The sequence below is a fragment of the Mesoplodon bidens genome, assembly GCF_964165515.1.
Source record: "Mesoplodon bidens genome assembly, chromosome: 2".
Lineage (NCBI taxonomy): Eukaryota > Metazoa > Chordata > Mammalia > Artiodactyla > Ziphiidae > Mesoplodon > Mesoplodon bidens.
The window spans coordinates 21,829,172-21,852,482 of NC_138177.1; the positions used below are offsets into that span (position 1 = coordinate 21,829,172).

Here is a 23,311-nt window from a genome sequence, read left to right on the forward strand (position 1 = left end):
AAATACAATCTTCAGTTTTCTTATTTTACTGCTCTTGAGAACCACTGGCTTAAAGAGAAAGAGAAGTGACTAAAATGTAAACTATGTGTTAAAAAAAGAGTTGTTTACAGCTGTATTATTTTGCTTCCCACCCAACCCCGCCATATAAATAACTGGATACATTAAAAGAAAACAGCATCTCACAAATAGCAGCATGAAAAGAGGTAAAAAAATGAAGAAAGGATCAGTCCTCCTGAGAATATGCCAAGTCTGGTTCAAGGTGACCAAAGACAAAAAATAAAAACGAGTAACAACAAAAATAACAAAAGCAAACAAGTGTCAGCAAACCTCACCCCAGCAATTGCATGTGCAAGCAACGTCTTCCCACAGCCGGGTGGTCCATGAAGAAGAACTCCACGTGGGGGTATGACGCCCAGGTGGTGGTACACCTCTGGGTGACGCATGTGTATGAGCATCTTGCAGACCTCCTGTTAGGGAATAAATAGGAACGATGTCCTTCATAGTCCCAAAGAGAAAGAATCAATGTGGAATGAAAGGACCTATTCTTTGGAGCAGCAAAGTACAGTAGACAGAGAACAGGCATTAGGCTTACACCTGAGACTGAATCCCAGCTCTAGTACCTGTCCTGTGACTTTAGCAATACCCTCTCTGAGCTTCCATTTCCTAAGCTGTAGTAATATCTACCTTGCAAATACAATGAATAGTAACTAGATTGTAACTGAAACAAACACCAAAAAATAGTAACTTTTACAACTGTTAAAGTAATACTCCTTATAAAGCATGTATCTTATGTACACTATAATTAAAATGGTGAAAAAGTTGAAGACATGTTTCTTTTATCCCTCAGTACCCTGAAGGGTACAGCCAGGCTTGCCCTTCTCATCTTCCTGGCTTCCTTTTCTATACTCAGTTCCTATGAGATAAAAAAAGAAAGGCTTTGTTTGAATAACTGATTGGCCATATCCATCTAAGGTAGAAATTCTGAATTTGAACTAACTTTTAATGTCGTATCATTGCCTCCAACATCTTCAAACTTCACCTTGGAGATCTGCAATTCTAGCCCCCTGGCTTTAGCTGGTAAACAAAAAAGGAGGTGAAAGGATTAGTGATTCAGTAGCAAATCAGAACTATATTGAATAATCTTTAAGTAAACAATTCTAGTAAATGTCTCTGCACACAGAAGGTCCCCCATACAAAACAGCTTGGAATCGCGATGCCTCTCTCAGAGCAAACACAGCTGCCGCCACCCACAAGACTGGCGTCTCACCTTTCTTTTGCAGGACAGCCTCTATTTCTCCATCTACTTCCTGAAGATCTTCTTTCTTCCTTTTGCCTCTTTTGCTGTTTAGCCTGCCTCTTCTTTTTTTATTACTCTCCAGAAGAGAAGAATCTTTTGAATTCTGGGGGTGGGGTGGGGGGGAGAAGGAAATTTAAATGTGCCATGCTTGGAATTATAATGCCAATTTTTTTTTAATAGATGGGCATTATTTTAAAAAATCATTCCTGCCCTAGCACTTTCACCTGTTAGCTATTCCCAACCTATCTGCTTACGGCTGATCTCTGCTGGGGATGTCCTTTTCCATAGCCTTAATGCTCAGTTTATATCCTAACATTTGAAAACCTCCTTTGCAGATTCTTCTAATTAGAATTAATCTCTTCTTCACACTCAGAACACTAAATTTTCAACCATAGTACAGCCTACCACAGTCCGCCCTGTATTTGAGTGAGTCACCTGTCTATGTCTCCATCACTGAATTGTGTGCTTCTGGAGTTGGAGTTAAGACACTAACATTCATCTTTTATTTCTCACTGAGCCTTTTACACAGTTGGTGTTCATTTGATGTCTGATCAATCACTAAATGAAATATGATGACAGAGCTGCTCTGACAGCCATAAAACAGTATAATTCAACATAAGGGTCAAGCTTTTCCCTTGACCTTGCCAATGATAATAATGTTCTTTAGAGACAAATGATTAAAGTAATTAGATTTGGAAAAGGCCCACTAATAATTCAAAAGGGGAGGGGAGAGGTTTTGCCAAATCAAAGGGCTTGGTGCTTGAAAACCGCTTAGAGCAGCATCATCCAACAGAAATATAATACCATCCACATATGTAATTTTTTTTTTTTTTTTTTTTTTTTTTGCTGTACGCGGGCCTCTCACTGTTGTGGCCTCTCCCATTGCGGAGCACAAGCTCCGGACGCGGCCGGAGCTCAGCGGCCATAGCTCACAGGCCCAGCCGCTCCGCGGCATGTGGGATCTTCCCGGACCGGGGCACGAACCCGTGTCCCCTGCATCGGCAGGCAGACCCTCAACCACTGCGCCACCAGGGAAGCCCCCACATATGTAATTTTAAATATTCTAGTAGCCACATTTAAAAAAGGAAAAAAGGACAAGGGAAAATGATTTTGGGGGGAAATTAATAATCTATTTTATTTAACCAAATATATTGAAAACATTATTTCAACATATAGTCAGTATAAAAATTATTGAGATGTTTTACATTGTTTTTGTAGTAAGTCGTCAAAGTCTAATGGATACTTCATGCTTACTGCACAGCTCAAGTCAGACACTAAATCTTCATGGGAAATGCTTTGTATTTAGATTTGTATTTAGATTTTATAAAATTTACAGCTGAAAAAGTAGAAGTTATTCTAAGTATACTTAGAAGTTTTCTAATAACTGAACAATTAGTTTTTAAATTTAAATTAAAAACTCAGTTCCGCATCTGCACTAACCGCATTTCAAAGCCTCAACAGCCACATGTAGCTAACATCTCCCACACTGGACAGCAAGCCCCAGAGCACAGACAGCCACTCTACTGGGAGACAGATTACCTTAAACCCCGTCTCTGCCATGCATTAAAAGAATCAGGTAGGAATGATGTCCAGGTGACTTCCCTGGTGGTCCAGTGGGTAAGACTCCACGCTCCCAGTGCAGGGAGGCGGGGTTCAATCCCTGGTTGGGGTACTAGATCCCACACACATGCCACAACTAAGAGTCTGCATACCGCAGCTAAGAAGTCCACATGCCACAACTAAAGATCCCACATACTGTAACTAAGACCCAGTGCAGCCAAAATAAATAAATTAAAAAAAAAAAAAAAAAAGAATGTGGGCTTCCCTGGTGGTGCAGTGGTTGAGAGTCCGCCTGCCGATGCAGGGGACACGGGTTCGTGCCCCGGTCCGGGAAGATCCCACATGCCGCGGAGCAGCTGGGCCCGTGAGCCATGGCCGCTGAGCCTGTGCGTCCGGAGCCTGTGCTCCGCAACGAGAGAGGCCACAACAGTGAGAGGCCCGCGTACCACGAAAAAAAAAAAGAAAAAAAAAGATGTCCAGTTGTGCTTGCTTTGTGATAATCCATCAAGCTTTACTTTTCTTTATATATGGTATATTTCAAGTTAAAAAGATTTTTTCAAAGTGTCTACTTATTTTGTCCATTTCCATAGTGCATCCATTTATGTCAGATCCCTCAAGGGATTAGTAAGTAATTTTTTAAGCACTTAAACAAAGAAACGAAATAAAGCAGGGTTAGGAATCGGAGTATCCAGTGATGTGGCAGTTTACAGGTCAGGGAAGGCCTTTCTGTGAAGATCACATGTGAAAGGAGACGTGAGGGAATGATGGAGTGAGCCACGGGAATCTCAGGAAAGATGTTCCGAACAGGAAGTACAAGTATGAATGCCCCAAGTGAGAGAAGGTTTGGTATATTCTTTTTTTATATATATATATTTATTTCTTTTTTTTTTTTTTTTTTTTTGCGGTACGTGGGCCTCTCACTGTCGTGGCCTCTCCCGTTGCGGAGCACAGGCTCCGGACACGCAGGCTCAGCGGCCATGGCTCACGGGCCCAGCCGCTCTGCGGCATGTGGGATCTTCCCAGACCGGGGCACGAACCCGTATCCCCTGCATCGGCAGGCGGACTCTCAACCACTGCGCCACCAGGGAGGCCCATATATTTATTTCTTTATTCATGGCTGCGTGGGATCTTTGTCGCCGTGCGCGGGCTTTCTCTAGCTGTGGCAAGCGGGAGCTACTCTTTGTTGCGGGCTTCTCATTGTGGTGGCTTCTCTTGTTGCGGAGCATGGGCTCTAGGCACACGGGCTACAGTAGTTGTGGCTTGTGGGCTCTAGAGCACAAGCTCAGTAGTTGTGGCACACGGGCTTAGCTGCTCCGTGGCATGTGGGATCTTCCCGGAGCAGGGCTCGAACCCATGCCCCCTGCATTGGCAGGCGGATTTTTAACCACTGCACCACCAGGGAAGTCCCCTGGTTGGTATATTCTAGAAACAGCCCAGCTGTGGCTGAAGCAACGCTGGGAGGTGGGGGAGGAGGGCAGCAGGGCCGCCAAACGGGGCTTTCCTGGCAACTGCAAGATCTCTGACTGCAGAATGAATGAAGCCACTGGAGAGTTTTTAATAAAAGAATGACAATGATCGGACTTAACTTGTAAAAACGTTATCTCTGTGTGAAGAATAAACCAGGGGAACAAGAATGGAAGCAGACTCCAGTTGGAAGGTTATTTCAATAGTTAGGGAAAGAAAGAGTAGAGGCTTGGACTAGGATGAAAATGATGACGGTAGTGGGAAGTGATCAAATTCTACATGTATCTCAAAGTTCCTAAGTCTTTTACAAAACACAAGAATCTGCCTGACATTACGTTCAATGAAAAGGGTGTAATGTACTCCAACTACGTGGGGCTAAAATTCCACTATAAAAATACCTCTATCTGAGAGATCGGCTTCTTATCATTACTTTTCTCATCGGATAGGTCTGAGAAAAAACTGTCTTTCTTCCCACCCGGGGTTTTGTCAATAAACCATCCTCCTTCAGAACCTCTGGCAGGGGTCTTCAAAGGAATGGAGCCTGTTTTGGAAGTTATCCGTGGTGTTGAAATGGTGGTTTCTCTTTGCTCCATCTCAGGAGTACTTGAAACAGAATCAGGATTTCCTTTCCGATATAAGGAGAGCAGGGAACTGTTCATTTGATTTGCTAACTGTAGAAACATGATTTTAGCATAAATTACTCAATAGGTACTCATGAAAGTTTGCTTACCTATATTAAGAAGCTTTCTACATTTTCCTCTCAACACCTCTTCTCAAAACAACTACAGTCAGAAAATACAGCTGTTTACAATAGGATAATTCACAAACATTTACTATTCAAAAAGATGTACCCCCCTCCACTCCAAGTTAATGTACAAATTCATAATTAGCAGTTAAATAAAACCAAATAAGAATGGTTGTTTTTAAAAAATATAATAGAAGTATGAAAATGAGTTGGATCAAATATCAATTCAAAACTGGATCAAATATAACAGTATCACCATGACTTAGTTAATAAATTCAAAAGCTGAATTATCAATGGAAAAAAAAAGAAAAATATAAATAATTTCACATATTATTCCCATACTTCCCTTTAATCCAAGCCTATTTATTGGCAATGCCAGCCCTTTGGCAGAAAAGGTATTCTTTTCTCCATTTTTACTATTAATTGCCCTTTCTTTTCTTGTCTGCCCATATTTCTGGCCATTCTCTTCCTTTCTTTCCACTATATAATAGGCTATACACACAAATACTGGAAGGATGGCCAATCCAAGGGTTCATCAAGGCTGTATATTCAATCATTTACTGATGAAGATGTTCAAAGTCTCTTATTCTATTCCTTATTGATCTTTTCTAAGAAGGATTCATAATGATTTTTTAAAAATCAAAGTTGGTCCATTAAATATCTGACTTACCTGTGGATCTGGGTAATCTTCCATATTTGAACCATCATCAGAATAGCTTTCAGTATACCTCAGTAAAAAGAAGAAAAGAAACATTGTAAAGGCTTTTCTCCCACATACCAAAAAAATTACTTCCCAAAACAAGAAAATATACTGAGGCAAAATACTATGGTAGTGAGAGTCCAGGCTTTGGAATTAGAGAAATCTGGATTCAAAATCCAGCTTTACTAGCTTCTAGCTTCTAGAAGTTACTAGCTTCTACTTAACCTCTCTGAGCCTCAGCTTCCTTATCTATAAAATGGAGATAATAAATAATGTCTATCTCACTGGCTTAACAGAGGATTAAATGAAAGCTTGCAAAGTCCTTAGCACATAGTAAATGCTTAATAAATTGTGGTTATCTTTATTCTAGCAAAGTGACATACAAATTCCCATCAGATCCAAGGGTCTCATTTAGGAATGTGGGATGCCAGTAGAAGAAATATTCCAGCAAGCCATGATAAAGCAGTTTGAGTAACAAATTCAACAGGACCAAGCCATGTAACCAAATGCAACTTCTCCAAGTCCATTCATGAGAAATGAATGTACAAAGAGTTTTTCACATGATACGGCCAAAAACAACTATAAATCCTAGTAACTACAAACTGAAGTTGCAATCTCAGTTCATTATAACTGACAGCTGAAATCTAATAGCTTCAAGTAACTACAGGACTCTGTTACTAGTTAATATAGTTTCTTTAGGAAATAAACAAGAAATGGACCTTTCCTAAGTAAAAAGATTTATATAAATTCTACGCCCACCTTTATAATTAAGACATGAATTCTTTTGTTATTCATTAAATTCAATTAGTATAATCTGGGGCATTTCTAATCAAGTTAAAAAAGGTGGATTATTCAAATACTTGGAAAAAAATGTTTTGCTCTACAATTCATGCCCTACAAACAAAATTAATTATAAGTTAACAAAATTAATTATAAAGAGTTAAATGAAATACCATAAAGACACAAGAAAAATGTATAGGTAATTATTCTATACACTCTTGTGATAGAGGTCTGTCTAAGTACATCAGCATAAAACATAAAGAAATACATAGAAAGACTTGACTAGGTAAAGATGAAAAACTCCTCTAATTAAAAGATGCCATAAACAAAAATAAAAGGCAAATGGCAAACTGTGACAAGCATTTGTAATACATATAAAAAGAGGTGCTATTTTATACAAAGAGCTCTGACAACTAATAAGGAAAATTCAAATAGCTCCCAAATGAGAGATAAAACCCATAAACAAGAAATTCACAAAGGAAACATGAAACAATCAAAAAACTTAACCTCACTAGTTTTCAAAAAATTACAAATAAAAATAATACAATCAATTTTTTTGCCTATAAAACTGGCAAAAATCGGGACTTCCCTGGTGGTGCAGTGGATAAGACTGTGCTCCCAATGCAGCGGGCCCGGGTTTGATCCCTGGTCTGGGAAGATTCCCACATGCCGTGGACCAACTAGGCCCCTGCGCCACAACTACTGAGCCCGCATGCCACAACTACTGAAGCCCACGTGCCTAGAGCCCATGCTCCGCAATAAGAGAAGCCACCGCAATGAGAAGCACGTGCACCACGACGAAGAGTAGGCCCTGCCTGCCGCAACTAGGGAAAGCTCACGCAAAGCAACGAAGACCCAATGCAGCCAAAAAAAATAATAATAAATAAATAAATTTATTTTAAAAAATTTAAATATATAAAAAGAATACTATATTAGAACCAAGTAGGGTTTATCCCAAGAATGCAAGACTGGCTTAACACTCAAAAATCAATGTAATTCACCAAATTAATAAGGGGGGAAAGCCAACAATAAAATCTTTCAATACCTGCATAAAAAGCATTAGACAAATGTTATACCCATTCATGATAAAAACTCTGAGCAAACTAGGAATATTAGGAAATTTTCTCAATCTGATAAAGGGCACCTATTTAAAAAACCTACAGCTAACATCATACTTACAGACTATCTAAGGTTAAAAACTGACCATACCAAATGTTGGTAATATGGGGAACTAGTGGAACTCTCACATACTGCTGATATAAAGGTAAAATGGCACAAACACTTTGGAAACAGTCTGGCAGTTTCTTATAAAGTTAAACATGCAGTTACCAGGTGACTCAGCTATTCCACTCTCAGGTATTTACCAAGGGAAATGAAAACACTTTCCACACAAATTCCTGGACATAAGTTATCACGGTAGCTTTATTTGTAATAACCAAAAAGTGGAAACAACCCAACTGTCCCAACAGCAGGTAGATGGGTAAAAAAATAGTGGCATATACATACATACAGAGCAATAAAAAGCAATGAAATATTGATACACACAACACTGATAAACCTCAAAATCATTATCCTGAAAGAATCCAAATTTTTTAAGTACATACTCTATGATTCCATTTATATAAAATTCTAGAAAATGTAAACATATAGTGACAGAAAGCAAATCAACGGCTGCCTCGGAACAGGGATGCAAGGAGAAACAAACTGCAAGTGGGCAAAAAAAACCTGAGGTTGGATATGTTCAGTAACTTGCTTATTGATGGTTTAATGAGTATATACATATGTCAAAACCTACAAATTGTACACTTTAAAAATGTACAGCTTAGGACTTCCCTGGTGGCGCAGTGGTTAAGAATCTGCCTGCCAATGCAGGGGACATGGGCTCGAGGCCTGGTCCGGGAAGATCCCACATGCCTCGGAGCAACTAAGCCCGTGTGCCACAACTACTGAGCCTGTGCTCTAGAGCCCACGAGCCACAACTACTGAAGCCCATGCGCCTAGAGCCTGTGCTCCACAACAAGAGAAGCCACCGCAAAGAGAAGCCCGCGCACCACAACGAGAAGCCCGCGCACCGCAACGAAGAGTAGCCCTGCTCGCCTCAACTAGAGAAAGCCCGCGCACAGCAACCAAGACCCAGCGCAGCCAAAAATAAATAAATTTTTTTAAAAAAAGAGTAAAGGAACTTAAAAAAAAAGTACAGCTTACTGTATGTCAATTTTACTTCAATAAAGTCATAAAAAACTCAACAATATTACTTCTTAAACACAAAATTAATTGGCACCTTTTTATGTATGTGGCATTGTATTAGGGCAGAGAAAAAGAGAGCTAATGAGACAGTTCTGTTAGTAACGCAAACACGTAAACAAATACTTTCAACATATGACAGAGGCACTACACTAAATATCTATAACTAGGAGTTAAGGAAACGCTGAGAAAGGAGGAGTCCAAAAAGGCGTGAAAAGGCAATAACATAGCCTTTTGAAAGCTGACTCTTGCAGACACTAACACACCATTGTAAAGCAATTACACTCCAATAAAGATGTTATAACCCCCCCCAAAAAAGAAAGCTAACTCTTGAAGGCTGAATGAAAGTTCATAAAGGGGTAATGAACACTCCAGCTACAGAAAACCACCCACACACAGGCACAAAGAAAGAAGCTGACCTCTCTGGGGAATAGTGAGCATTCAGTAGTCTGAGGTAAAAGTCTGGACAGGTAAGTATTATGCCGGGCCTCACTGGCAATGAAGAGCCACTGAAGTTTTACAAGTAGGAATGTAACGTGATCAGGTTCCTGTTTTAGGAAAAAACTCTCTGTTCTATAATCCTTACTCATTATCCTCTTCACCGTGTCTTGCTCTTTTAGCCAGATGTTCATCTTCTAATTCTGGTAGATCCTTAAGTTCCTTCTCACTACTAATTATGCTAAATACTGAAACGAAAAGAAAAATGCCATGAGCTAAAACAATTCTATGACTTTATTAATAATGCAGCTCTAACACTAAAAGACTCACCTTTTTCTACCTGAATCCTAAAAGCATTTCTTTTTCTTCGACCATAGTCTATACTGAAAAACATAACCAGAAGTTTAGTACAGTGGTCTCCACCAATATTTTCCCATTAAGCTCAATCTAAATTGAGAACATAAACTTGCATGAATATATAATTATGTCACTGTATTCACACTGACCATAAACCTATTTTCAAACAACTTCTGAGTTTATATTTTTACAATTGTAATTTTTCTTGATTAGAAATAGGGTTATAGCAGCAGCAACACTGCCAGCTTGTACTGAAGAAGACAGAGAAGGGATGAAATAGAGGAAGGCCACTGGACTTTTTGGATTCCACAGGGCAGGCCAAAAGAGGAATGCAGCTGAGAACACATTTATCCTGCAAGAAAAAGGAAAGAATGACTACAAAGGAGGCTCCGAAGGTGGCAGGGCTGCCACTGATACCATGCGCCCAGAGGACACAGGTCCAGGGAGAGGCACCGTCTCCCACCCGGTTCCCAGTGGCAGGGCAGTCATCCCAGTGAGCCCTCAGGACAGAGCACTGAGTCGAAGAGGATTATCCTTCAAGTCTAGTGGAACTTCCCCTGCTGGGTTTCGGACTTCCTTCAGACCATGACCCTTTTCTTCTTCCCAACTTCCCTGCTCTGGAATGAGAATGTCTATCGTATGCCTGTCCCATCATCATACTTTGGGAACAGATAACTTGTTGTCTGACTTCACAAGTTCACAGCTGGAGAGGAATTTCGCCTCAGGAGGAATCATACTTCCAGTCACACTCATACCTGAGTTAGATGATATTCAGATGAGACTGTGGATTTGGAGTTGATGTTGGAATTGGTTAAGACTTCCAGGGCCGCTGGGATGGAGGGAGTATATTTGCAAACAATAAAGACATGAATTTGGGGGGCAAGAGGGCAGAGTGTTATGGGCTGAACTGTGTCCCTCCAAAGTTCGTATGTTTTAAGTCCTAACCCCCAGTACCTCAGGATGTGACTGCATTTGGAGACATGGCCTTTTAAGAGGTAAATAAGGTAAAATGAAGTCATATGGGTGGGCCCTAATCCAACATGACTGGTGTCTTCTTAAGAATAAGAGATTAGGATACAGACACACACAGAGGAAAGACCATGTAAAGACACAGGGAGAAGACAGCCATCTGTAAGCCAGGGAGAGAGCTCAAAAGAAACCAACCCTGACAATGCCTAGATCATGGACTTGGAGCCTCCACAACATTAGGGAATAAAATTTCTGTTGCTCAAGCCACCTACTCTGTGATACTTTCTTATAGCAGCCTTAGCAAACTAATACAGACTAAGGAAGTCAAGAAAACAGAAACAGTGAGATACACAAAGCAGAGACAATTAGAGAGGCAACACAGCAGAAGAAGTGGGATTAGAGGCACAAAAGGAGGATTTAATCTTAGTGGAAAGACTACTCGAGCGACACATTTTTAGATAGTCAGAGGAGACTGAGGGCAATCATGCCTGACGGTTTTAATTTTTTAACGAAGCAGGAAAAGCAGTATACTCCTGACCAGAGAGTCGGGTGCTAAAACATAAGAAGCAGCCATCTTCCTTACCAACAAGGACGGCTCCTTACATATCACAAGTGCTTGATAAATGTTTGTACAGATAAACTGAATTCTAAACGTATGGACTGGTGAACTACTGCCAGTGGCTATTAATATCGGTTGGAAATTTAGGCAGGATGTAAACTTTAAAAATGGTAGGAAAGAAAAGCAAGAATCTGGAGACTACATTTCTTTACCTGTACATTCTTTGTAAATCGGATGCTAAGACTCCAGTGTCCACATATTTGCCACATCTGTTACTGGTGAGGTACTAAAACAGAAAACATGATAAATACAAGACAATAGTTCAAACTCAGTGATTTTAATCAACAAGTAAGCGACTGAGCTACTCAAACATGTCATATGTTAATGTAAACTCTCCATTAATAAAGTATACTGGAAATATAAATAAAAATCACCAAATAATTATCAAATCTGAATCAAAGAATTTAATAAACATTATTAATCACTATGACAACACAACAACGATAACCAGGATAGCTATAAGGCAGCAAGTAGGTGAGGGCTTCTTATACCCTAGGTTCCCAAATATACCAGAACAAAGCACTCAACTTGGGAGAGCACCGAGGGATATTTTAAATTTGAGGGAACACAGTAATATTCGGTATCTGTCCAACAGTGCAGGAACTACAGTTGCCCCTTGAACAGCACGGGTTTGAACTGCACCAGTCCACTTACAGCAGATTTTTTTCAATAAATACGTATTACAGTACTGGGTGACCCAGGGCAGGTTGAATATGCCAACGCAGAACCACACATGGAGGGCCAACTGTACACTTATACACAGATTTTCAACTGAGTGTGGGGGGGGAGGTGGTCAGCAGCACACCCCCGGATTGTTCCAGGGTCCACTGTACCAGCCTGAGACAATTCACAGCTGCAATATTAAATCACCTTTTGATGATGTCATATCTTTGTAAAACTGGCTTTTTAAGAATTTGCTGTAATAAAAATCAAAGTGGCTATGCTCCGCAACAAGAGAAGCCACTGCAATGAGAAGCCCACGCACCGCAACAAAGAGCGGCCCCCGCTCGCCGCAACTAGAGAAAGCAACGAAGACCCAACGCGGCCAAAAGTAAATAAGTAAATTAATTAATTTAAAAAAAGAAAAGAAAAAATCAAGGTAGAACACGAAATGAGGAGCAGTGTCAATCTGATCGGAAGGTACGAGAAGCTGTGCTGCGCCCAATGGACTCACAAATCCCACTAGTAAATAACTGTGGTTATTTTAAGAATGAAATACAAATGCATGAACTTTCCTTGCACTTTTTGTATTATTTGTTCAAAAAGCTAATAAGTTATTTGGACTAAATAGTTATTAAGTTGCTTGAACCTAACTACTTAATAAACAAACCCATTAGGTATTACTTTGAGCCTAGGAGCATCGTGAAAAAAATTACTAAGAAACTAAGGGCCTGGTAAACCTGTTCTAGGGGCCTTTTACACATTATCTCTTTTAGTACTCACAATGCTATAAGGTAGATGTCAATCTCCCCCCATTTCATAGGAGGCTTTAAAAGGTTAGTTATTTGCTCACCAGCACGTGAGTTACACGGCCAGATTTCAAACCTGGAATGTCTAACCACCAACTCCCAAGTTTCACTACTTGTTAGTTATCCAGTCTAGGTTCCCCATTTCATACAGCAATTTCTTCTCAAGGATCCCTAACACGTAAGAACAGTCTCTGCATAAATGCCTCCGATGACAAGAGACTAGGTATCCAAAGCTGGACCGTTCTTGTTAATCTTCCCCTTCTCTGAACTCCTATAACACGCTGTCATTTACCACAGTTAATCCTGAATTATACATATACATGTGTATCTCATACCCACTGCAAATCAAAACGCAACAGAACTAAAACCACTTTAATCTGCTAAGTCTTAGGGTAATTTGTTATACAGTAATAGATAACTAATATGCTAGTTAAAAGGAGGCAAGTGTACTACTTGTGGGAAGATGTCTGAAACATACTGCTAAGTGAAACAAGCAAGCAGCAGAATACATGCAGATGAGCCCATGTGTGTGATTAAAAAAAAATTAATACATCTGTAAGTGCATATATGCATACAAAATTTTAAGAAAGATACAACAGAAACTCTCCCTGATTACCTGTGGAGAAATGGAGTGGAGATGAAAGGAATTCTTTCTTTTCATTTTATACCCTCCAGTTCCTTTTATTTTAAACCATAAGAACCTATTACTTTAATTTTTTTGTGGTACGCGGGCCTCTCACTGTTGTGGCCTCTCCCGTTGTGGAGCACAGGCTCCGGACGCACAGGCTCAGTGGCTATGGCTCACGGGCCTAGCCGATCCGCGGCATGTGGGATCTTCCCGTACCGGGGCACGAACCCGTGTCCCCTGCATCGGCAGGCGGACTCTCAACCACTGCGCCACCAGGGAAGCCCAGAACCTATTACTTTTATAATGAACCAAAGTAAAAGCAAGAGAGGAAAACCACTAATGTCAAATGCTGAAGAGCAGTCAAGTGTGGCAATGACTGAGAAGAGGCCACTGGATTTAGCCATTAGGAGTCACTGCTCAGAGACCTGAATAAAGTGAAGGAGCAAGTTGTGCAAACATCCAGAGGAAGAGTAATTGAGACTGAGTGAACTACAACAGCGAAAGTCCTGTGCTTGGCATGTCTGAGAAGGTCCATGTATATAAGACAATGTAATCAAGGGAGAGATCAAAAGGGACAAAAAGGTAGATGGGGCCACAGTACATAGGGCTATTTAGGATGGATTTTACTCCAAATGTCTGAAAGTCCACCGCAGGGTTTTGAGCAGGGCCCTGGCAAACTCCAATTTTCCCTCTAAAAGGATCTCCCTGGCTGCTCTGTGGGGAACAGACTTTAAGTAAAACCAGAATCAAAGGGATCAATCAGGAGGCTACTGCAGTACTCTAATAGGGAGTGTGGTATTGGACTAGGATGTTGGAGGAGATGGTAAAAAGTGGTTAGGTTTGAAGTATATTTTGAAGGTAAAGCCAAAGAGGTTGCTGATTAATTTGTTACAGGAAGCAAAAATCAGAATGAGTCTTAAGGTTTTTGGCCTTAACAAATGGCTGTTATTTACTGAAATAAAGAACACTAAGAAAGGACAGGTTTGGAGGAGAATATCAAAAGTTTAGTTTGGATACGTTAAGTTGAAATATCTATCAGACACTCAAGAGGAGATGTTGAGTAGGCAGCTAGATATATCAATCTGGAATTCAATATAAAATCTGCATTGGATTATAATATAAATTTAGAAGTCATGAATGTGTAAATAGTATTTAAAGGTACTAGACTGCATGAGATCACCTAGAAGTGGGGATGGATAAGAGAGAAGTACGAGGCTAACGAAAGAGAAGGTAAGAGCACAGGTGCTCAAAGGCGCTTCCAACAGATGGTAGGAAAACACAGATCCAAAAAGGAGACTGTACAGTGGCCGGAAAAGTAAAAGAGACAGAGGGAGAGTATATAGCTCTTAAAGTTATCTGTCTCTTTTTCTAACTAAGTTTGCGTGCTGACTATACCATTCCAAGACATTTACCACACAATGCATTCCACTGGGGATTATGAAAATGAAAAAAAGTAGGTAAAGTGTCCATTATAAAGTCAGATCCAGAGTACCTGTATTTACTGTGTCCCAACCTGACCCCAAGTTTCCTGAGAATGGAAATTAACGTATTCTTTATGGCCCCCAAAGCGCTTCGCCCACACGGGCTTTCAAAGAACGTTTCCGTCCCTACTTCACAAGACAGGATGATTTAAACTCAAAGGCCATCTGCATTCTCCTTGCTGATCTGCACTGAGGTCAAGAAGATCCGGGCAGGGGCCCATCAAGCCGCAGCCTCCCACGGTCTCGGGCTGCTCCGTGAAACCCCGCGCCACAGTCAGAAGGGAAGGCCGGGAACCGCTCGCGAAGAAGCGCAGTTGTCAACAGCCCCACGCCCCCACCCAGACTAGAGCAGGCGGCAAGTCAGGTTCGAGCTGGGAGGCCCCCGAGAAGGGGCCTGCGGTGACCCTGGGCCCCGAACGCGGACCACTGTGAGTCCTGGCCGTTCGGGATACACACCTGGACGACGCGCTGCTTCAGCTTATTATCCACAAACCTCGCGGGCCGGGGCTTCATCGCTTCTGCTTCCGTCGCCGCAGCCTGGGCTTCACGTGAACCGAGGGCCTCCCCGAGGCTGCCCGCGGCGACTGCCGGGCCAGCTTCCCCCAGAAATGGTCCCCAAGGCGGCCTAGCCCGTGCCGTTCCCCTCAGGAGTTTTGTATGGCGAATGAGGAAAAAAAACTACCGAAAACACACGGCGAAGACTTGAAAGCAGCAGGGAGTTTCTAGGAGTCTTATTTTACAGGCTCGTCCGAGAGGCCCTGGATGACAAGGACCCGTTTGAACACGCTCAACTTTATTGTTCCCAACTGTGAGGTGAGGCGCATAGGCGGCTACGGGGAGGTTTGTGCGGACGCTTGTTCCCTCCGCATGTGTTTGTAGCCGGTTTCGGTTGTCAGACTCTAGGCGTTCCAGGCTCACCGTTTGCGAATGTAAAGTTAATCTTGACTTAGAATCTTAACAAAACAAAAACTAGATACTTGGGACGATTAGATCAGGATAAAAACACACCGCCACCCTGCTGCTTGCTTTCCCACCCAGTGACGCCGCATTACTGAGACCCGACAAAGGGGCTTGGTGTCAAAAGAGAAGGAAAGATTAGCTTACCCAGATAACCAAACCATCTGTTACATTTGGAAATCACTTGCTATTATGGTATTTTCGACAGATAATTCACTGAGCACATCCAGTGGCAGACTCCATCTTGGCTTAGAAACAGCCCAGAATTTTATTAAACGTATGTGTTTGCCCGCAAGAAGTTCAACTTGCAGCGAAGGAGACACAAATAAAGGAACCATTATCAAAAAATTTACTGGCTTTAGTTTGTTTGTTTGCTTGTTTTAATCGTGTTTTCAGTATTCTTATTTGAGGTCTTACTTGGCTTATGACAATATTAAGTGTGGCCTAAGTAGTGTGTTGAGGTGTGGAGAGGAGGTGGAATTAAGAGAAGATGGTGAGATGTTGACAGTGTGGATAAAGCATGTTGCCCGCCATTTTAGTAAACAAAGGATGTTGTGGCCATAAAGCCATCGGCCACTCTTGCTGCCCCCCGTGGTGCACCCTGAGAGGAATTCAGGATGGAGAAAAACAGGGTACTGACCCGAGATAGTTAAGGTGCATATCAAAGGTATAATTTCAATAAGGCCAGACTCTTGCATCTTCCCATAAATAAAAAAAAGCACTAAAATCATTGACTTGAGATGTCTGTTTTTTGTGATTAGCAGTAATATTTTGATGTTCAACTAAAGGTTTTTGTTTTTGTTTTCAGCGAAACTTCCTATGCATCCTGGCTCCTCCCTTACCTCTTTGGATCACACAGCTATCACAGAGGCTGGTTCCCAGGGTTATAGTCCTCAGTAAGTCTGCCAAATAAAACATAATCCTCAACTTTTAGGGTATGCGTTTTTTCAGTCGACAGCAGATAATCTTCTAGCCAGGTTACCACTGACTTACTTTCTGTTCAGAGTTTAGAGTATAACACTGTTCTTTTTAATGGTTGTTATCTGTACACTGGATGAAGTATAGATTCTCACTCTGATATTCAAAGCATTGGGCAACGTGGCTCCAACTTCATTTCCTACTTCTTCACTATATAGGTACTCTGCTTTTAGCTAAGCAGCATTGCCTGCATTTATTCAGCCAATGAATATTTATTGAAGACCTACTATGTCACAGGCACTGAGTACAGCTATGAAGAAACAGAAAAGATTTCTGCTTCTATGGGACTTATAGTTCTATTGGAAGGTAATAATGATAAACAGATAAATAAATTATACACAGCACTTTGCTTTCACTGACATTTCCTCTTATCTACAATGTCCTTCCTGGCCAGCCTATGAGTTTCAGCATCCTAGCTAACCATTCCCTTACAGCCTTTCCTGTTATTTCCTTTTATTAAAATCTCCACCCAGTGAAGCCTCCTTTCATTCATTCAACAAGTATTTACTGAATACCTACCAGTATAAGTCCCTGCCCTGCCCTTGAGTCTTATGGGGAAAAGCAAAATAATTATAATTGTAACTTTTATAATATTTGAAATTAGATTAAGTATTTACGTGCTTGATTAAACTTTAGTGAAGATTCCTTACAGCAAATAGCACAAATATACTCATTTCCCAGTGACTTTTTTTTTTTTTTTTTTTGTGGTACGCGGGCCTCTCACTGCTGTGGCCTCTCCCGTTGCGGAGCACAGGCTCCCGACGCGCAGGCTCAGCGGCCATGGCTCACGGGTTCAGCCGCTCCGCGGCATGTGGGGTCTTCCCGGACCGGGGCACGAACCCGTGTCCCCTGCATCGGCAGGCAGACTCTCAACCACTGCGCCACCAGGGAAGCCCCTCCAGTAACTTTTTAAATGTAATTCTATTCTGTGCATACCAAATGTACCACATAGAATAAAACAGGCTAAAGGGCCCGGCAGCATTACAACATATACCAAGCAGCATAGTGTATTAGTCTGTAATTTGTTGGAGAGTACTATTCTACACTTAGGGTCAGCCTCATGGGTGTGTGATCTGTGCAGCTGCAAAGGGCTTTGTGCTCGGAAGGGCTCCACCCTTGGTTTAATGCTCTGCAGTTGCTATCTTGAAATTCTTAATACTGTTTGAACAAGTGGCCCCTTATTTTAATTTTGCACTGGGCCCTGAAAATTATGTAACTCATTTGGACCTTAAGTACTCTAGAATGCAAACTTGTTAAGGGCAAGGAGTATGTTTTTCACCTATTTACTGCATCAGGTGCAGTAGGCAATAACTGAAAGTAAGTTAATACTAGGCATCAATAACTGTATGCTAGAACATTTTCCATTGGAATTATTTCCAGTAATCATTGCCCTGAAGACAATTTTACCTTAATTCCAGCGTTTAGATTTTACAGTACCATACACCTAAACCAAAAACATTACCGAATAGTAACTTGAGTACATATACATCTCAAGAACTTCCTGCAGTAATTGAATTGTCCTCCATTCTTTAATGGTGCAACCCCACCTAGTGGTAGTGGCACATTTCACCTTCTGTTCATCATACCTTTGCCCTCCCAAATTTTGTATCTCACTAGCAAACAGCCTCTTGTCTAATTGTGCTTCTTAATTAGGGTGATCTATGTCCTGATTTACTCAAGACGGTCCCGATTTTTGCCTCTTGATCAAGCACAATTATTAACAGTATTCCTTTTGTGGAAGTAAATGAAAGTCACCCAAGTGAGAACAGGCAAAGACTATTCAGAGCTTGCAATAATAGCAAGGGAGTTGGCCACCATCACTTGCATTTTGGCAGAGACTGAAAGGCAGGTAAAGGATTGGGAAAGCTTTATAGCTGAAAAAGGGAAGGTTTCAGATATGCCCTGATTGAAGACAGTTGGTATGGGGAAGCTGTAGGAGGGCTAACTAAATGCAGGGCATCCTATGTGACTAGTTAGGGGAGTATATTTGGCTTTCTCTGGTGAGTCCTAAGTTTGAAGCGGGGACGAAAATTAGAGAAGCTGTCAATGGAGTTCTGGACATTTGGGGCCAATGCTACAGGGTTTATTGTTTGGCTTCCTGGATTGTTTGCTAGAGATATTGTTCGGCCTTCCTACAAGTCCAACCTGTAGATAGCAGGCTGGCTTCCTGGTTTGGTACCTGCAGATAGTAGGTTGGTTTCCTGGACTGGTTGCTGCAGATTATAAGTCAGAGTATTGTTTTGTTTTGTTTTGTTTTTTTACAGAGTCTGGCCGTTGTTCATTTGTATATTCAGTTTTTCATCTTTATCTCTCATAAGTGTTCCAGTTTGGACAATTAATTATATGGTCATCAATGTATAACAGGACCATGGAGAAAAATGGTGAGAGTGTGCATGACCAAGGTTCCTTACCGAGGTTCAAAAAGGAGGTTGCCTGCTTGCTGGGAGCTGGAGACTGAGTCTGTATCCATGTTTTCTGAGGTTAAGAAAAAAAAATCTTTGATTTGATTTATTTTTTAAAGGCCAATAATTCTGATTTCTAATCAAGTTTGTTCTCCTTTGAGATGAATGCCTCATTCATGTCTCTAATCTTGAATAAAATAAAAATAATATGTGAGCTGGCATTTTATACATTCGATCTACAAATGTTTGTCTACTATATAGCAGTTACTATGCTAAAGTCAGAGGATACAGTGATGATCAAACAGATATGGTCTGGGAACTTATTTTCTAGTGAGAGGGTCAAGTGGTGGGCTGGCAAAACAACATATAATTACAAAAATGACAAATAATGAGGATTTCATAGCCCTTGGAACTGTACCTTTTATACAGAAGGTTTTCAGTGAATGATTGCTAAGTAAATGAATGAAAATTGTGGCATAAATAATCAGAGTACTGTGATAAAGAATAGCAAAAGCAGCCTACCTGAGTCTCAGTAGTTAGCAGAAGAATTTCTGAGAATGTGACATGTGAGAACCTTAAGGATAGCAGAACTGGTTGCTGAAAGAGAATTTCAGATAGAGAGAGTGTGCCAAGTCCCTAAAGCAGGAAAGAAGTTGACCTGTTCTAGGAAGAGAAAGAGAGGAAATATACTTCTTTCTTGTTTAGATCACCAGTATTTGAGGTTTCTGTCATTCACAACCAACATTAATTTGAGTGGATATGGGTAATTTGGAGGAATTTCAAAAGTTGAGTCTAAGATTGATGTGAAAGAGCAAATGGTCAAGAAGAGCAAAAGATTCTTGAATAAGAATTCAGTATCATTACTCTTTTTTTAAAAAAACTCTATTGATGTATCTTTTATCTATAATAAAATGTGTCCATTTTAGTGCATGGTTCAATATTTTTAAAAATGAGGTAAAATTAACATAAAATTTACCAGTTAAACCATATCACAGATAAAATTTACTGGCTTTTAGTATATTTACAGTGTTGGGCCAGTATCATGGATACACAGTTCGAGAACATTTTCATCATCCCCAAAAGAAGCCCCATATACCTTAACCAATCACTCCCAGTTCCTCCCTTTCCCCAGCCCCTGGAAAACACTAAGCTGCTTTTTAAAAAAAATAAATTTGTTTATTTTATTTTATTATTTTGGCTGTGTTGGGTCTTCATTGCTGTGCGCGGGCTTTCTCTAGCTGTGGCGAGCGGGGGCTACTCTTCGTTGCAGTGCACGGGCTTCTCATTGCGGTGGCTTCTCTTCTTGCGGAGCAGGGGCTCTAGGTGCGTGGGCTTCAGTAGTTGTGGCACGTGGGCTCAGTAGTTTTGGCGCACAGGCTCAGTAGTTGTGGCACACGGGCTTAGTTGTTCCGTGGCATGTGGGATCTTCCCGGACCAGGGCTCGAACCTGTGTCCCCTGCATTGGCAGGCGGATTCTTAACCACTACACCACCAGGGAAGCCCTAAGCTACTTTTTATCTCTATGGATTTGCCTATTATGGACATTTCATATGCATGGAATCATACAGTATGTGGCTTTTTGTGTCTGGCTTCTTTCACTCAGCAGAGTTTCTTTCCAAGGTTTATCCAGGTTGTAGCATGTACTGGTACTTCATCCCTTTTTTTTTTTTTTTCATTCCTTTTTGTGGTTGAATAAGATGTCATTGTATAGATATGTCACATTTTACTTATCAATTAATCAGTTGGTTGACATTTAGGATTATTTCATCTTTTTAGCTTGTAAGAATAATGCTGCTATGAGCATTTGTATACAAATTTTTCTATGAATACCTGGTTTCAGTTTTTTTGGGTATATACCTAAGATTGGGATTGCTAGGTCATGTGGGCGTTCAATGTTTATCTTTTTGAAAAACAACCAAACTGTTTTCCACAGGAGCTGCACTATTTTACATTCCGACCAGCAGTGTATGAAGGTTCCAGTTTCTCCATATCCTGCCCAAACCTTTCTTCTGTCTTTTTATTTTTTTTAATTACAGCCATCCTAGTGGGTATGAAATGATAATCTCATTGTGATTTTGATTTGCATTTCCCTAAAGTTAATTTCTTAATGGCTGCCCTGGAAAGTACAATTAAACATGTTAATTTGTAACAATCTACTTTGAATAAACTTTGCTGCTACTATATATATAGCTTTGTCCCCCTCATTACCTTGTCACATATTACATATTTATACATTGTGTGCCCATCAATAGCTTTATAATTATAGTTTTATGTAGTTGTATTTTAAATCATATAGGAAAGAAAGAAGAATTACAAACCAAAATTAAATTAATACCGCCTTTTTAATTTACTTATGTAGTTACTTTCAGCGGAATTCTTCATTTCCTCATGTGGTTTCAAGTTAATGTCCTTTATTTCAGCCTAAAGGACTGACACCCTTTACCTTTTTTGTAGGGCAGGTCTACTGGCAAAGAAATCTCTCAGTTTTTGTTGATCTGGGAATGTCTTTATTCTTGCTTCATTTAAAAACATTTTAAATTTCAGTAAAAAACGTGTAACAGAGTTTACCATCTTAACCATTTCTAAGTGTACATTTTAGTAGTGTTAGTCATATTAACATTGTTGGGCAACACATCTCTAGAACTTTTTCCTTTTGCAAAACTGAAACTGTATGCATTGAACAAAAAGTCCCCATTTCCTCTTCAACCCAGCCCCTGGAAACCACCATTCTACTCTCTGTTTCTATGAGTTTGACTGCTAGAGTATCTCATATAAGTGGAATCATTCAGCATTTGTCTTTTTGTGGTGGCTTATTTCAATTTAGCATAATATCCTAAAGGTTTATCCATGTCATAGCATGTGACAGGATATCCTTCTTTTGAAAGGTTGAATAATGTTCTATGGTATACCACATTTTCTTTATCCATTTTTCTGTCAAGGGACATTTGGGTTGTTTTCACCTCTTTGCTACTGTGAACAATACTGCAATGGTGTGCAAATATCCCTTCAAGATTTTGCTTTCCATTCTTTTGTATATATACCCAGAAGTGAGATTGCTGGATCATATGGTAATTCTAGTTTGAATTTTTTGAGAAACCTCCATTCTATTTTTTATAAGGGCTGCACAATTTTACATTCTCATCAACAGTACACAAGAGTTCCATTTTCTCCATATCTTCACCAATACTTGGTATGTTCTGTTTTTCTCTCTTTTTTTTTTTTGACAGTGGTCAACCTAGTGGGTGTGAACAAATATCTCATTACGGTTTTGATTTGCCATATACTGATTATTAATGATGTTGAGCATCCTTTCATATGCTTGTTGGCTATTTGTATATCTTCTTTGGAGAAATGTCTATTTGAGTTCTTGCCTATTTTGTAATTGGGTTATTTGGTTTTGTGTTGTTGATTTGCAGTTCTTTATATATTCTTGATGTTAATCCCTTATCAGATATATGATTTCAAATATTTTCTCCCATTCCATTGGTTACCTTTTCACTCTGTTGTTTCCTTTGATGCACTGTGTTTCCTTTAAAACACAGAAGTTTTAAAGTTTGATATAGTTCCATTTGATTATTTTTTGGCTTTTTTTCCCTGTGCTTTTGGTGTCATATGCAAGAAATCTTTGCCAAATCCAATGTCATGAAGCTTTCCTATATGCTTTCTTCTAGGCATTTTTTATGTTTAGGTCTTATGTTTTACTTTTTAAGGATAGTTTTGTTGGATCTAGAATTCTTCATTTAGAATTTTGTTGTGTTTTGTTTCTTTTCTTTCAGTACTTTAATTATGTTATCCCAGTGTCTTCTGGTGTCTGTGATTTTTTTTGACCAGAAATCAGCTGTTCCTCTTATTGAGGCTCCCTTGTACAAGACTAGTCACTTCTCTCTGGCTGATTTTGAAATTCCACCTTTGGCTTTAAATAATTTGATTACAATGTTTCTTGGTGTGAATCTCTTTTGAGTTTTCTTTCAGTGTTTCTACTTGGTATTTGATGTGCTTGTTGAATGTGTATTTTTTTTTGGCTGTGTTGGGTCTTTGTTTCTGCATGTGGGTTTTCTCTAGCTGCAGTGAGTGGGGGATGCTCTTCGTTGTGTTGCACAGGCTTCTTGCTGTGGTGGCTTCTCTTGTTGCAGAGCACGGGCTCTAGGTGCATGGTTTCAGTAGTTGCAGCACCCGGGCTCAGTAGTTGCAGCATGTGGGACCTAGAGCACGCAGGCTTCAGT

At 40.3% G+C, this 23,311-nt stretch overlaps 1 protein-coding gene across 3 annotated transcripts in view; it reads right to left on the bottom strand.

The window, feature by feature from the left end:
• NVL (nuclear VCP like) overlaps positions 1 to 15,502 on the bottom strand; it is an 82,007-nt gene extending 66,505 nt beyond the window's left edge. Inside the window, exons 1-9 of one of the 3 annotated variants that reach the window (XR_014015059.1) lie at positions 15,208 to 15,502; positions 11,326 to 11,399; positions 9,559 to 9,611; positions 9,377 to 9,476; positions 5,737 to 5,794; positions 4,720 to 4,992; positions 1,268 to 1,400; positions 998 to 1,074; positions 333 to 467 (exon numbers count right to left, since the gene is read on the bottom strand). Coding sequence is in view for 2 of the 3 variants with exons in the window: in XM_081224258.1 (XP_081080384.1) it covers positions 333 to 467; positions 998 to 1,074; positions 1,268 to 1,400; positions 4,720 to 4,992; positions 5,737 to 5,794; positions 9,377 to 9,476; positions 9,559 to 9,611; positions 11,326 to 11,399; positions 15,208 to 15,264 (960 nt within the window). In the remaining variant the exon portion in view is untranslated. The remainder of the gene's footprint in view (positions 1 to 332; positions 468 to 997; positions 1,075 to 1,267; positions 1,401 to 4,719; positions 4,993 to 5,736; positions 5,795 to 9,376; positions 9,477 to 9,558; positions 9,612 to 11,325; positions 11,400 to 15,207) is intronic. The other 2 variants (XM_081224258.1, XM_081224259.1) reach the window with 2 other exon arrangements.
• Positions 15,503 to 23,311: the final 7,809 nt, after the last annotated feature.